This window comes from Oncorhynchus clarkii, chromosome 27 (genome assembly GCF_045791955.1).
Source record: "Oncorhynchus clarkii lewisi isolate Uvic-CL-2024 chromosome 27, UVic_Ocla_1.0, whole genome shotgun sequence".
In the NCBI taxonomy this organism is placed as follows: Eukaryota; Metazoa; Chordata; class Actinopteri; order Salmoniformes; family Salmonidae; genus Oncorhynchus; species Oncorhynchus clarkii.
This window is the reverse complement of record NC_092173.1, coordinates 3,194,272-3,209,161: the sequence shown is the minus strand read 5'-3', so window position 1 is coordinate 3,209,161 and position 14,890 is coordinate 3,194,272. Positions and strand designations below refer to the sequence as shown.

At 42.7% G+C, this 14,890-nt stretch overlaps 2 protein-coding genes across 2 annotated transcripts in view; both read left to right on the top strand.

Annotated features, from left to right (window-relative positions):
* The first annotated feature begins 200 nt into the window (after window positions 1–200).
* On the top strand, window positions 201–7,224 carry LOC139385897 (layilin b). Its single transcript, XM_071131190.1, has 7 exons — window positions 201–452; window positions 1,193–1,490; window positions 2,308–2,465; window positions 2,988–3,032; window positions 3,587–3,673; window positions 4,228–4,342; window positions 4,659–7,224. Exons 1-7 carry the CDS (start codon window positions 377–379, stop codon window positions 4,987–4,989), a joined length of 1,110 nt encoding a protein of 369 aa, XP_070987291.1. The 5' UTR covers window positions 201–376; the 3' UTR covers window positions 4,990–7,224.
* A 376-nt stretch (window positions 7,225–7,600) lies between these two features.
* Window positions 7,601–14,890, top strand: part of LOC139385646 (salt-inducible kinase 2b) — a 74,314-nt gene continuing 67,024 nt past the window's right edge. The window contains exon 1 of the mRNA XM_071130877.1: window positions 7,601–8,044. Within this exon, the coding sequence (XP_070986978.1) occupies window positions 7,907–8,044 (138 nt within the window). The 5' untranslated portion in view covers window positions 7,601–7,906. The remainder of the gene's footprint in view (window positions 8,045–14,890) is intronic.

The following is a 14,890-nucleotide window of genomic DNA, read 5'->3' as shown; positions in this document are numbered from 1 at the left end:
AGTATAGCATATCACTCAAAGACATCTTTTCAGTCTCTCTTCCATTCTTATCAAATAAATGTGACTTTGATTAGATTATTGTGTGGGTGCAGCATGGAGTAGCCTAATTTCATTATGCCTATGAGTGCAAAAAAAACATAGCAAGCAAAAACATAACAAGCATTCCTCCTTTCCTCCTTTTATCTTCGATGGATTTACTCAAAATAATGAGCCTTTCTCAGTGAGAGGGGTTTAAAAAACGCTTTACCGGATCCTGCAAAAATACTTCGACCTAATTCTGATTGGACCATATGCGATGTTTCGCCCCTCTCCCAGGCTTTGACGGGCGGTTACGGATTTTCTCGAATTTACACGAAAGTTTAGTGAAGATGAAGAAATGGATTTTGTTAAACTGCTCGGGACTGTTCTCGCCGTTTTCTGCCACTTAGGATTCACCCAATTTGAAAACAATGGTGAGTGTTGACAGGGAAACAATGTCAAACTTGTCAAAGCCCGTTGTCAAAAGGTAACTGTATGATTAACCAAAGGTTATCTAATGCATTGCAATATTGCGCTCTTTTGATTGTGCGAAAGAAAATCGTATTATGTAGTACCCAACGAAAGAAGAAAGATTTTGGAACGTTAAATAGAAACTTCAAATGTCACCCAAAATCGAGTGCTTTTGTAAGCTAGATGGCATAAACAGTCACTGCAATATTTCTCTTCAATAGGCCTAGACATTGCCCAGAGCAGGCTTTTTGTTTTGGTTTGTGTGTTGGTAACCTATGATTCGTTTTGAGATGGGCCATTATGCTCAGAAGTAGGCTACAGATTTAGAAGACCAATATGGTATGTAATAGCATAAAGGTGGTGCAAATATCAAGGTGGGCCATATTACTTTACAGCTTATTCACTGTGGTTTGCAACATTATTAGTAAAGGCCCTAATAATAAAGAAAATATGGCAATAGGTCTACATAAAATCAAGAGATCTTGCACATAGGCCTATTATCATGTAATCCATGTATGCTAATACATGTGCCTTATGTCCTCACAGTTTACATAACAACTTGCAATGTTATTCCACTGAATGACCATTCTGATTTGACGTTATTTATTACCCACGTTTAGATTTGCAATTTTCCAATTGAATTTGCAATTTGATTTGCTTTCTTGATTTGCAATTTCTTATTTTCCAATGCGATGCACTGTAGGCCAGAGGATCTGTCGACGTGGCACAGAGCGACCCTGCTACAGGATCAACTACTTCCAGGACCCACGGCGGAGGGTGACCTTCGATAATGCCAGGCAGGCCTGCAGGACGGATGGGGCAGAGCTCCTCAGTATCGAGACTGACAATGAGCAGCGTCTGGTCGAGAGGTTCATCCAACAGTTGCAGGCCACTGATGGGGACTTCTGGATCGGGCTGCACAGAAGCCCACGCCACTGGGTGACTACCATAGGATGCCCTTCGCAGTACTACTGGCTGGATGGCAGCAAGGCCAGATTCAGGTGTTCTTGTGTTTTACTTTGGTTTCAAATCTAGGAGATCCCTGCAGCTGTTGGCATGCACACCACAGGAAAATACAGGGCCATATAGATACCTCACATGACTCACAGTAATCTGAGAGTCATCAAAGAGCATCAGGGATTAACATATGTTGGTATCTACATGCTTTGAGAGTCATTGCTATTTTATCGGTACAATTAGTATTATCATGAATGTTGTGGTATTGGCAGTGTTGGGAAAGCTACTCTGAAATTTAGTTTACCCAGCTACCAATTACTTCACACTGAAAGAAGTTAAGCTACACTAAAGGTACCCTTAAAAAATATAGTTGACTTAACTAAAGTTACTTTGAAAAAGTAGTTCACTTCATCCAAACTACTTAATGAAAAAATATTATATCTAAATCTGAAATGTCATAAGACGACAAGTTGCCAGAACAAATCACCGTTGTCAGATGTTAACAGATGTTATTTACCCTATTAATCACAAAATAAAATGCTTCAAGTGAGAATTAGGCAGGTCTGAGGCCGAAAAAAGGATTGCAAAAAGAGTAGTGTGTAGTTCCAGTAGTTAGCTACACAACTACATGGCAAAAGTTATTAACTACTGACAACACTACCTTGATTTGAATTTAGTTCAACTACCACCAAGCTACTGCAAAATGTAGTTCAATTACTAGTTGAACTACATAGTTCACTACTCCCCAACAGTAGGATCAGTAGGATGAGTAGGATGAGAGTCCATTTTCAGAGGCATGCTGTTGACTATCAAAGGATCTCTGATAAAGTTGTTGACCTATGGAAAACACGCTTGTTGCAGAAACTGGCATTGGGACGAGCCATCGTGTGGCAACGAGATGTGTGTGGTGCTGTACCACCAGCCTTCTGCCCCCCCTGACGAGGGGGGGCGCTTAATGTTCCAGTGGAACGATGACAACTGCAACACCAGGAACAATTTTGTCTGCAAGTACTCCGAAGGTGAACTGTACCCTGGACACGTTCTGAGTAGACAAACGTTGTGGAACATTGCAGATAGACATGTCAGAGACATGACATTCTACATGTCAGAGAGTTATGTTTGTTTCACATCGTGTTTTTCTATCTGAACGATCCACAACATTGTGCCCTGCAAAACATGGCCCCGGTGTCCTTGATAGTGTTCATATTTAGACATGAACAGATTAAAAGGGTTGTATTCAACGGACAGCAAATGGAAAGAAAGGGGCATATAACAGGGTGAATTTGTCCAATTAGAATCTCTTTTGTTGACACGTTTTTTTGTTACGGATTGCAACAGTGTGCACTAATGAATTTGGCAATGTTACAATACATTTATCCTATCTCAATCCTGTAGTTGATCTCCGCTGAAGGAGATAATATTGTATGGTATGATTTTGAGTGAATACCAGTTTATCAACAAGGAACCATAGAAAAAATAATTCACAGTCAATATAGTCCATATACTTTTGCAGCTGACGATTCTCTTTCTCTCTCTTACAGAAAAGTTACCAGTGTTTACTGTGGTGTGGAATTCATTATACACAGGTAAACCCACCCCTGCAACTAACATTTCAATTTTTTTAAGGTCAAATATGTGAATCCTTGAGATGAGTGATTTGTTGATACTGAGATCAACAGCTTGAACATTGTTATGACATCACAATTCTCAATCTCCGAAGTGTCTATGTAAAGGATGACATCTAGTGGTAAAGATTTATGAATCACAATATAACATAATAGAAGAGAATATAATAGAACATAAAAACCTCATCAGTGTCATTGAATCAATCCTCTTACCAGATAATAGAGGCTATGCATGACAAATACAGTAGGCTATAGTACAGTTACAGAACCAGTGAAGTTGCTTGAAACTGTTGCTCTGATCGAGTTTATTCCTAGAGAGTTTATTTGCATATTAGTCATCCTGTACTAGTTTACACATTGCTGAATCACACATGCTCAATCTTTCTTCTCTGTTGAAGACAAAATGGTGCTTATTTTGGTCTGCACATTTATTTGAGCAATATGACGTTTTTGTATATCAATCCAATTTATAGTGTCTGTCTATTTACACGTTTTGCTCATTATCTATTTTCCAGTTGCCCCAATTATATCTTTAATACCAATCCTCCCATCAGCTACAGTGAGTGATGAGAAGACAAAACTAGGACTGTCTGAATCATCAGGTAAAAAATCTGCACTCTTCGTGTCTATCGAGTTTGATCCTTGGTTAAGAAATATTGTACATTATAAACTGGGTGGTTGGAGCCCTGAATGCTGATAACTGCATAACCGTATAACCGTATACCACGGGTACGACAAAACATTTATTTTTACGGCTCTAATTACGTTGGTAACCAGTTCATAATAGCAATAAGGCACCTCTGGGGTTTGTGATATATGGCCAATATACCACGGCTAAGGGCTGTGTCCAGGCACTCCGCATTGCGTTGTGGGTAAGAACATCCCTTAGCCGTGGTATACACCCCTTCATGCCTTATTGCTTAATTGTGTCCCAAATACAATAAATGATCTCCTCTTTTATTTTCCAAAATGATTCATAGTGAGGTGCCAACTTAATGTCATTAGCCTGGTCCCAGATCTGTGTGTTTGCGCTATCATGTCAGCTCCTTTTCATTGACAATGACTGACGAGGAGTTGACACGATAGCGCAAACAGATCTGGGCCCAGGCTATAATGCCATTGTCTTACCTCTGGTGTTTTTTTTTCTCCCTTCAAGTATCTCTTTCAGATAATGTCCTGCATGTCTCCTACATTCTATTTGCTACTATCCCTATTCTACTGCTGCTGCTTGTGGCTACAGGAGTCTTCTGCTATAAACGGGCTGCCAAAAGGTAATGCTTGTTCGCTTCATTGAATAATAACAGGTAATAATACATTTTGTATGTTAGGCACCTGTTAAGGTCACCAAACATTATTTAAAAGTATGTCAAAAAGAATCTATCGGTAAAAAATGACACAGGTAAGAGGGGCAAAACAGAGGGAGCTTGCAAGAGGGCTTGTGAAACACAATCAACATCAGACGTCACAGAGCCTAAGAGATGTTTTGTTTTGAGGTTGGTTTAAATGCCGTACTTGAAATAAGCAATGATGGAGGTGTTTGTGGCTCGCTACATGCCTCTGTAACTGATAGTGTAACTCTTTATGCAGGAGAAAGTCTCCAACAGACAGCTACCCTAAGCAAGAGCAATGGGGTACAATGTCCACTGCGGCCTGCAACATCCAAGGACCCTATGCCTACCAGGACATCACCAAGCTTCAACCAGCCGAACTGGAGAGCATGGCACCTGAATCAATCAAGAAGATGTCCTTCTGTGCCTCCTCTTTTGATTCCCAGTGTGATGATTACGAGAATGTTTCAAACACGGAGACAGTGACAGAGAGTGGCTTTGTGACCAACGATATCTACGAGGCCTGCCAAAACCAGGGTCGGCACTATCTCAACGAGACTGGATGGGTGGAGAATGAGATCTATGAGTAATGTTGCAGCCATGCAGTGCCTCTCTCTTTACCACATGTCCACTGGGCCATCTGGGCATCTGACTCTTTTTGTCTCCATTCAACTTTCATATCTCCTGCTGGTGGGTTGTATGGCATCATGTGATGCGAGACAGGATGGACAGATCCTGTGTGGTATTATATAGTGTTCGCTTTAGGGTACGCCCACTAACCGTACAAAGAGGCCTATGGTGTCACCCCCATTTGAGGTTTCCTGTGTGGAAGTTGATGTCAGGGAACAGGACAATATCTTCGGAAATTCGGATAACAGAAGTCTGACCCCACGACACCTCTGAGCAATGGCTGCCTGCGAGAGATGATCCTCCCAGTGATGTTTAACAAAGCCTCCACTGCTATGACACTAGTTTGAGCTGGCTGGATAAAGTCATAATGTGCCTTTTCATGGCTACACCAAAGTCCTGGTTGAATAACAGAGTGTAGCATTTGTTTATTTGCCTATTCCTGTGTCTTTGTCTTATAATCTTGTATTTATCACAATGTTGTGAGAAAAATCAAGAAAATACATGTTTTGCGTACATGGTAGATTCAAGTGGGCCTGACTAGAGTGTTGTGAAAAAGTAGTCTTAACGAGCTAAAGCTGAGTGTTCTTGGAGGATGTCGGACAGGAAATACCAAAAGCACATCTGGAACTCGCACATACAGGAAATCTAGCAGTGACAGCAGATGCTTTTGGGGTGCTGCGCTCAACAGTTTTCCATGTAAGGCTGTCACGATAGGTTAATTAACAAAACATGTACTTGCTGGACCTGTAGGCCTATATGGGTGATATTTCAAATATCGCGCACCGCTCTGGCCTCAAATAAATGTTTTGTTTTATTTTTTTTTACAATAATGTGCCTTTTATTGTGTTTTTGTGTACAAGAAGAAAGAAAAATAGACCATTTATAAGCCGTAAAACCTTTGGTAAGATATAGCTTACTTTACTGTACTATTGCAAACAGTACTTACTTATGGCTTCCATATTGTTTGTTTGACCAGCAGATGGTGCTGTTTCATGTCATATTTCAACTGTCTTTCCATTGGTCTCGAACTCCAGCAGTTTCACTCAAATTCTATGTTGATCGCTAGATGTGCAATGGGTATGTTAAAAAAAGGATAACAATGTGCTAATATTCTGTCATATTATTGTATTATTCTCAAACCAATTGATTTGGCTTAATAACATGTATCTAAAATGTATACTGAACAAAACTATACTGAACAAAAATATAAACGCAATATGCAACAACTTCAATTTCAACAATTTTACTGAGTTACAGTTCATACAGTATAAAGAAAGTCAATTGAAATAAATTCATTAGGCTCTAATCTATGGATTTCACATGACTGGGCAGGGGTGCAGCCATGGCTGGGCCTGGGAAGGTATAGGCCCATCCACTGGGGAGCCAGGCCTAGCCAATTAGAATTCGTTTTTTTCCCCACAAAAGGGCTTTATTACAGACAGAAATACTCCTTAGTTTCATCAGCTGTCCAAGTGGCTGGTCTCAGACGATCCCACAGGTGCAGAAGCATGATGTGGAGGTCCTGGGCTGGCATGGTTACACATGGTCTGCGGTTGTGAGGCCCGTTGGAAGTACTGCCACATTTTCTAAAACGATGATGGAGGCGGCTTATGGTAGAGAAACTAAGATTCAGTTTTCTGGCAACAGCTCTGGTGGACATTCCTGGAGTCAGCATGCCAATTGCACGCTCCCTCAAAACTTGAGACATCTGTGGCATTGTATTGTGTGACAAAACTGCACATTTTAGAGTGGTTTTTTATTGTCCCCAGGACAAGGTGCACCCGATGAATGATCGTGCTGTTTAATCATCTTCTTGATATGCCACTCCTGTCAGGTGGTTGGATTATCTTGGCGAAGGAGAAATGCTCACTAACAGGGATGTAAACAAATTTGTGCACAACATTTGTGAAAAAATACATTTTTTGTGCAAATGGAACAATTCTGGGATCTTTTATTTCAGCTTATGAAACACTTAACATGTTTTGTGTATATTTTTGTTCAGTGTACAAACCTGAATTGCAGAACACACACCATCCAGCATAATCCAAATGAATGTTGCCGTTTTGTCTGTAGCTGGGGAAACCTGGCAAGCATCTCACACTCTTCTCAAAATGTATGATTATTTTACCACAGCCGTAAAGGGCAATTGCAACCAAACAAAAGTTATAATAAAATGTATTCGTGGTTGCATCATTTGCATGCATCATTTGCTTTGTGCACAAGCATGTACACATTACATAGTCAGACACCAGCTGCACACACACCTTCACACATCAAAACAACATGCATGCATGGATTAATGTGCTAGTATAAATGTACATAAATAATTCACCAGTCCAATCCCTGCACTTTGACTCAGAGTAACAAAAGCTTTTTCTGTGCACCTGCAGGTCAAACTTCAAAGTCAACCCTCCACTCAGGGCGGCGAGCAAACAGATATCAGAATAGCAATGTAACCGGTTGACGTAAGAGGTGGGTCCGGTTGGCTTGGAAACGAATTGGCACTGAAGCGTGGAACCGCTTCAGAGGCCCGCCCCCTGTACAAATACCCCCATGGCTCTGACGTCAATGTACGTCAACGAGAGAATATGATGCCTCCTGCAACTCAACTCATGTACTTTAGCTAATATAGGTAGCTAGCTGAAACAGTATAGCTCTATTGTATTGGAGAACGTGGCGTGACAGCCGTAAAATGTATTCTGTCGTCTCGTTGGTCTGAAGGGTCGTTAACGTTCAAACTGGCCGGGCGACCAAGAAATGGACTTTGTCTATTTTGAATAGACAACATTTTAGCGGGCGGTTTGTTTTCCCTTCAACATCTGTAGGCTCAAGTCGCGAGTCCCTAGGTCCTCACCCCCAAACCACATTTAATAAAGCATGGTCATGGCTGACAATCACCAAAAACCGATGGTCCGGGGTCCTGTCCGAGTGGGCTTCTACGATATCGAACGTACTCTAGGAAAGGGTAATTTCGCAGTTGTGAAGCTGGCTAGACATCGCATTACCAAGACCGAGGTGAGTGCTGAGAATTAGCTAGCTGGCTGGCTAGCGTGCTAGTTAACAGTGAGCTAAGCGTGCGATTATCTTGCAAAAGGCACTAATCTTGTTTTTTAACTAACAAGCTAGTAGTTACTTGCCCCCTGCATTGCAGTTGTAAATTAGCTAGTTATCTAAAGTTATATTTGCACATTTATTCTGTAGTTGTCTCATTCGGTTCACATTTGACTTTGGCATGTTTAGACCATTTCACACCTACCTAGTTTACTATGTTGCAAACAAGTCTCTTTTTTTTTGCAAAGATTCTGAACCTTACATGAAGAAAGTTATAGACTAGTAATTTACCAACTATTATGTAACTTGATAATCAAAACTGTCTATGATTAGCAAAATTGTGTGTCACCCAGTTTTACATTTAGGCAACGTTAGCCTAACTGAAGCTGATTCATTCATGTGTTTTAATGCCATGAGATTCACATGATCTCATCAAAATCAAATCAAAATGTATTTGTCACATACACATAGTTAGCAGATGTTAGTGCGAGTGTAGCGAAATGCTTGTGCTTCTAGTTCCGACAATGCAGTAATAACCAAAGAGTAATCTAACCTAACAATTCCACAACTACTACCTTATACACACAAGTGTAAGGGGATAAAGAATATGCACATAAAGATATATGAATGAGTGATGGTACAGAACGGCATAGGTAAGATGCAGTAGATGGTATAGAGTACAGTATATACATATGAGATGAGTAATGTAGGGTATGTAAACATAAAGTGATAGTTTAAAGTGGCTAGTGATACATGTATTACATAAAGATGGCAAGATGCAGTAGATGATATAGAGTACAGTATATACATATAAGATGAGTAATGTAGGGTATGTAAACATTATATTAAGTGGCATTGTTTAAAGTTGCTAGTGATACATTTTTACATCAATTTCCATTATTAAAGTGGCTGGAGTTGAGTCAGTATGTTGGCAGCAGCCACTCAATGTTAGTGGTGGCTGTTTAACAGTCTGATGACCTTGAGAGAGAAGTTGTTTTTTAGTCTCTCGGTCCCTGCTTTGATGCACCTGTACTGACCTCGCCTTCTGGATGATAGCGGGCGGGGTGAACAGGCAGTGGCTCGGGTGGTTGTTGTCCTTGATGATCTTTATGGCCTTCCTGTGACATCGGGTGGTGTAGGTGTCCTGGAGGGCAGGTAGTTTGCCCCTGGTGATGCGTTGTGCAGACCTCACCCTCTGTTCCAGGCGGTGATACAGCCCGACATGATGCTCTCGATTGTGCATCTGTAGAAGTTTGTGAGTGCTTTTGGTGACAAGCTGAATTTCTTCAGCCTCCTGAGGTTGAAGAGGCGCTGCTGCGCCTTCTTCACAACGCTGTCTGTGTGGGTGGACCAATTCAGTTTGTGATGTGTATGCCGAGGAACTTAAAACTGTCCCGTCGATGTGGATAGGGGGGTGCTCCCTCTTCTGTTTCCTGAAGTCCACAATCATCTCCTTTGTTTTTGTTGACGTTGAGTGTGGGGTTATTTTCCTGACACCACACTCCGAGGGCCCTCACCTCCTCCCTGTAGGCCGTCTCGTCGTTGTTGGTAATCAAGCCTACTACTGTAGTGTCGTCCGCCAACTTGATGATTGAGTTGGAGGCGTGCTTGGCCACGCATTCGTGAGTGGACAGGGAGTACAGGAGAGGGCTCAGAACGCACCCTTGTGGGGCCCCAGTGTTGAGAATCAGCGGGGTGGAGATGTTGTAACCTACCCTCACCACCTGGGGGCGGCCCGTCAGGAAGTCCAGTACCCAGATGCACAGGGCGGGGTCGAGACCCAGGGTCTCGAGCTTGATGACGAGTTTGGAGGGTACTATGGCGTTAAATACTGAGCTGTAGTCGATGAACAGCATTCTCACATAGGTATTCCTCTTGTCCAGATGGGTTAGGGCAACCTCAATGTTGTGCAATACACTGCCTTTCTTTAACCATGGATCAATACCTTGCTTCATTACTCTCACTAACAATTATGTGCAGTTTTGTATAATGTTATGTATAATGTGGTCAACAAGCCACCCCATAGTCCTTGCCCCGCTGACACTCAATCTGAACATTAACAAGCGTAAGGACCGCCGTATCTTTCGTATCAGCGATTTCCAAAAGGTTAAATTGATCAAATCAAACTTTATTTGTCACGTGCCGAATACGACATGTGTAGGTAGACCTTAACCAACAGTGCAGTTCAAGAAAGAGTTTACCAAATAAAAATAATAAATAGAAACACAATACAATAACGAGGCTATATACAGGAGGTACCGGTACCGAGTCAATGTGTGGGGTTACAGTTTAGTTGAGGTAATTTGTACATGTAGATAGGGGTGAAGTGACTATGCATAGATAATAAACGATGAGTAGCAGCAGTGTAGAAAACAAATGGAGGGGGGGTGTCAATGTAAATGATCCAGTGGGCTTTTCATTAATTGTTCAGCAGTCATATGGCTTGTGCTTAGAAGCTTTTAAGGAGCCTTGTGGTCCTGGTCTTGGCCCTCCGGTACCGCTTGCCGTGCGGTAGCAGAGAGTACAGTCTGACTTTGGTGACTGGAGTCTTTGACAATTTTTTGGTCTTTCCCCTGACACCGCCTAGTATATAAACTCAGCAAAAAAATTAACTTCCTCTCACTGTCAACTGCGTTTATTTTCAGCAAACTTAACATGTGTAAATATTTGTATGAACATAACAAGATTCAACTGTGAGATGTTACCCCGCTCTTCCACCTAGGCTCCTGCAAGTTCCCAGACATGGGGGGAATGGCCCTCACCCTCCGATCTATAACAGGTCCCAGTCGTGCTCAATGGGATTGAGATCCGGGCTCTTCGCTGGCCATGGCAGAACACTGACATTCCTGTCTTGCAGGAAATCACGCACAGAATGAGCAGTATGGCTGGTGGCATTGTCATGCTGGAGGGTCATGTCAGGATGAGCCTGCAGGAAGGGTACCACATGAGGGAGGAGGATGTCTTCCCTGTAACGCATAGCGTTGAGATTGCCTGCAATGACAACAAGCTCAGTCCGATGATGCTGTGACACACCGCCCCAGACCATGATGGACCCTCTACCTCTAAATCGATCCCGCTCCAGAGTCCTTCAACGATAACCGCGAATCCGACCATCACCCCTGGTGAGACAAACCCGCGAGTAGTCAGTGAAGAGCACTTTTTGCCAGTCCTGTCTGGTCCAGCGACAGTGGGTTTGTGCCCATAGGCGACGTTGTTGGTGATGTCTTGTAGAGGTCAACCAACTATGATTTTTCAAAGCCGATACCGATTATTGGAGGACCAAAAAAAAGCCAATACCGATTAATCAGCCGGTTTAAATAAAAACATTTATCTATTTGTAATCATGACATTTACAACAATACTGAATGAACACTTATTTTAACTTAATATAATAAATCAATGAAATCAATTTAGCCTCAAATAAATAAGGAAACATGTTCAATTTGGTTTAAATAATGCAAAAACAAAGTGTTAGAGAAGAAAGTAAAAGTGCAATATGTGCCATGTAAGAAAGCTAACGTTTAAGTTCCTTGCTCAGAACATGAGAACATATGAAATCTGGTGGTTCCTTTTAACATGAGTCTTCAATATTCCCAGGTAAGAAGTTTTAGGTTGTAGTTATTATAGGAATTATAGGACTATTTCTCTCTATACCATTTGTATTTCATATACCTTTGACTATTGGATGTTCTTATATGCACTTTAGTATTGCCAGTGTAACAGTATAGCTTCCGTACCTCTCCTCGCCCCTACCTGGGCTCGAACCAGGAACACATCGACAACAGCCACCCTCAAAGCAGCGTGCAGAGCAAGAGGAATAACTACTCCAAGTCTCAGAGCGAGTGACGTTTGAAACGCTATTAGTGCGCACCCCGCTAACTTGCTAGCCATTTCACATCGGTTACACCAGCCTAATCTCGGGAGCTGATAGGCTTGAAGTCACAAACAGCGCAATGCTTGAAGCACCGCAAAGAGCTGCTGGCAAAACGCACGAAAGTGCTGTTTAAATGAATGCTTACGAGCCTGCTGGTGCTTACCATCGCTCAGTCAGACACAATTTCACCTGGTTAATATTGCCTGCTAACCTGGATTTCTTTTAGCTAAATATGCAGGTTTAAAAATATACTTCTGTGTATTGATTTTAAGAAAGGCATTGATGTTTATGGTTAGGTACACGTTGGAGCAAGGACATTCCTTTTTCGCGAATACGCACCGTATTGATTATATGCAATGCAGGACACGCTAGATAAACTAGTAATATAATCAACCATGTGTAGTTAACTAGTGATTATGATTGATTGATAACTTATAAAAAAACTAAGTTTAATGCTAGCTAGCAACTTACCTTGGCTTACTGCATTCGCATAACAGGCAGGCTCCTCGTGGAGTGCAATGAGAGGCAGGTGGTTAGTGCGTTGGACTAGTTAACTGTAAGGTTGCAAGATTGAATCCCCGAGCTGACAAGGTAAAAATCTGTCGTTCTGCCCCTGAACAAGGCAGTTAACCCACCGTTCCTAGGCCGTCATTGAAAATAAGAGTGTGTTCTTAACTGACTTGCCTAGTTAAATAAAGACTAAATAAAGGTGTAAAAGGAAAAAAAAGAAAGATTGGCCAAATCGGTGTCCAAAAATACAGATTTCCGATTATGAAAACTTGAAATCGGCCCTGATTAATTGGCCATTCCGATTAATCGGTCGACCTCTAATGTCTTGTGAGGACCTGCCTTTACGACAGGCTTACAAGCGCTCAGTCCAGCCTCTCAGCTTATTGCGGACAGTCTGAGCACTGATGGAGGGATTGTGCATTCCTGGTGTAACTCGGGCAGTTGTTGTTGTCATCCTGTACCGCAGGTGTGATTTATTATGTTTATTATGTTATTACACGTGGTCTGCCACTGCAAAGACGATCAGCTGTCCGTGCTGTCTTAGGCGTCTCACAGTATGGACATTGCAATTTATTGCCCTGGCCACATCTGCAGTCCTCATGCCTCCTTGCAGCATGCCTAAGGCACGTTTATGCAGATGAGCCGAGACCCTGGGCATCTTTCTTTTGGTGTTTTTCAGAGTCCCTAGAACGGCCTCTTTAGTTAGTGTCCTAAGTTATCATAACTGTGACCTTAATTACCTACAGTCTGTAAGCTGTTAATGTCTTAACAACCGTTCCACAGGTGCGTGTTCATTGAACAAGCATGGGAAACCGTGTTTAAACCCTTTACAATGATTTTGTAAAAATCTAAATAATCTTTGAAAGACAGGGTCCTGAAAAAGGGACACTTCTTTTTTTTTGCAGAGTTTAGATCCTGGAATGCAGGAAGCTTGGCCCCAGTGATGTACTGGGCCGTACGCACTACCCTCTGTAGCGCCTTGGAGGCCGAGCAGTTTCCATACCATGCAGTGATGCAACCGGTCAGGATGCTCTCGATGGTGCAGCCTTAGAACTTTTTGAGGATCTGGGGACTCATGCCAAATTTTCAGTCTCCTGAGGGGGAAAAGGTGTTGTCGTGCCCTCTTTACGACTGTCTTGGTGTGTTTGGATCATGGTAGTTTGTTGGTGATGTGGAAACCAAGGAACTTGAAACTCTCAACCCGCTCTGCTACAGCCCGTCGACGTTAAGGGGGGCCTGTTCGGTCCGCCTTTTCCTGTAGTCCACGATCAGCTCCTTTTGTCTTGCTCACATTGAGGGAGAGGTTGTTGTCCTTCAACCACACTGCCAGGTCTCTGACCTCCTCTCTATAGGCTGTCTCATCGTTGTCGGTGATCAAGCCTACCACTGTTGTCATCAGCAAACTTAATGATGGTGTTGGAGTCGTGTTTGGCCACGCAGTCGTAGGTTAACAGGGAGACCAGGAGGGGACTAAGCACACACCTCTAAGGGTCTCCAGTGTTGAGGATCAGCGTAGCAGACGTGATATTGCCTACCCTTACCACCTGGGGGGCGGCCTGTCAGGAAGTCCAGGATCCAGTTGCAGAGGGAGGTGTTTTATTCCCAGCATCCATAACTTAGTGATGAGCTTTGTGGGCACTATGGTGTTGAACACTGAGCTGTAGTCAATGAACAGTATTCTCACTTAGGTGTTCCTTTTATCCAGTTGGGAAAGGGCAGTGTGGAGTACAATTGAGATTGCGTCAACTGTGGATCTGTTGGGTTGATATGTGAATTGGAGTGGGTCTAGGGTATCCTGGAGGATGCTGTTGATGTGAGCCATGACCAGCCTTTCAAAGCACTTCATGGCTACTGATGTGAGTGATACGGGCAGTAATCATTTAGGCAGGTTACCTTTGCTTCCTTGGGCACATTACTATGGTGGTCTGCTTGAAACATGTAGGTATTACAGACTCGGTCAGTGAGAGGTTGAAAATGTCAGGAAGAGACTTGCCAGTTGGTCTGCGCATGTTTTGACTACTCGTCCTGGTAATCCGTCTGGCCCCGCGGCTTTGTGAATGTTGACCTGTTTAAAGGTCTTGCTCACATCGGCTACCAAGAGCGTTATCACACTGTCGTCCTGAACAGTTGGTGTTCTCATGCATGCTTCAGTGTTGCTTGCCTCGAAACGAGCACAAAAGGCATTTAGCTCGTCTGGTAGGCTCGCGTCACTGGGCATCTTGCGGCTGGGTTTCTCTTTGTAGTCCGTAATAGTTTTCGAGCCCTGCCACATCCGACGAGCGTCAGAGCCGGTGTAGTAGGATTCAATCTTAATCCTGTATTGATGCTTTGTTTGTCTGAGGGCATAGCGGGATTTCTTATAAGCGTTCGGATTAGTGTCCCACTCCTTTAAGCGGCAGCTCTAGCCTTTAGCTCAATGCAGATGT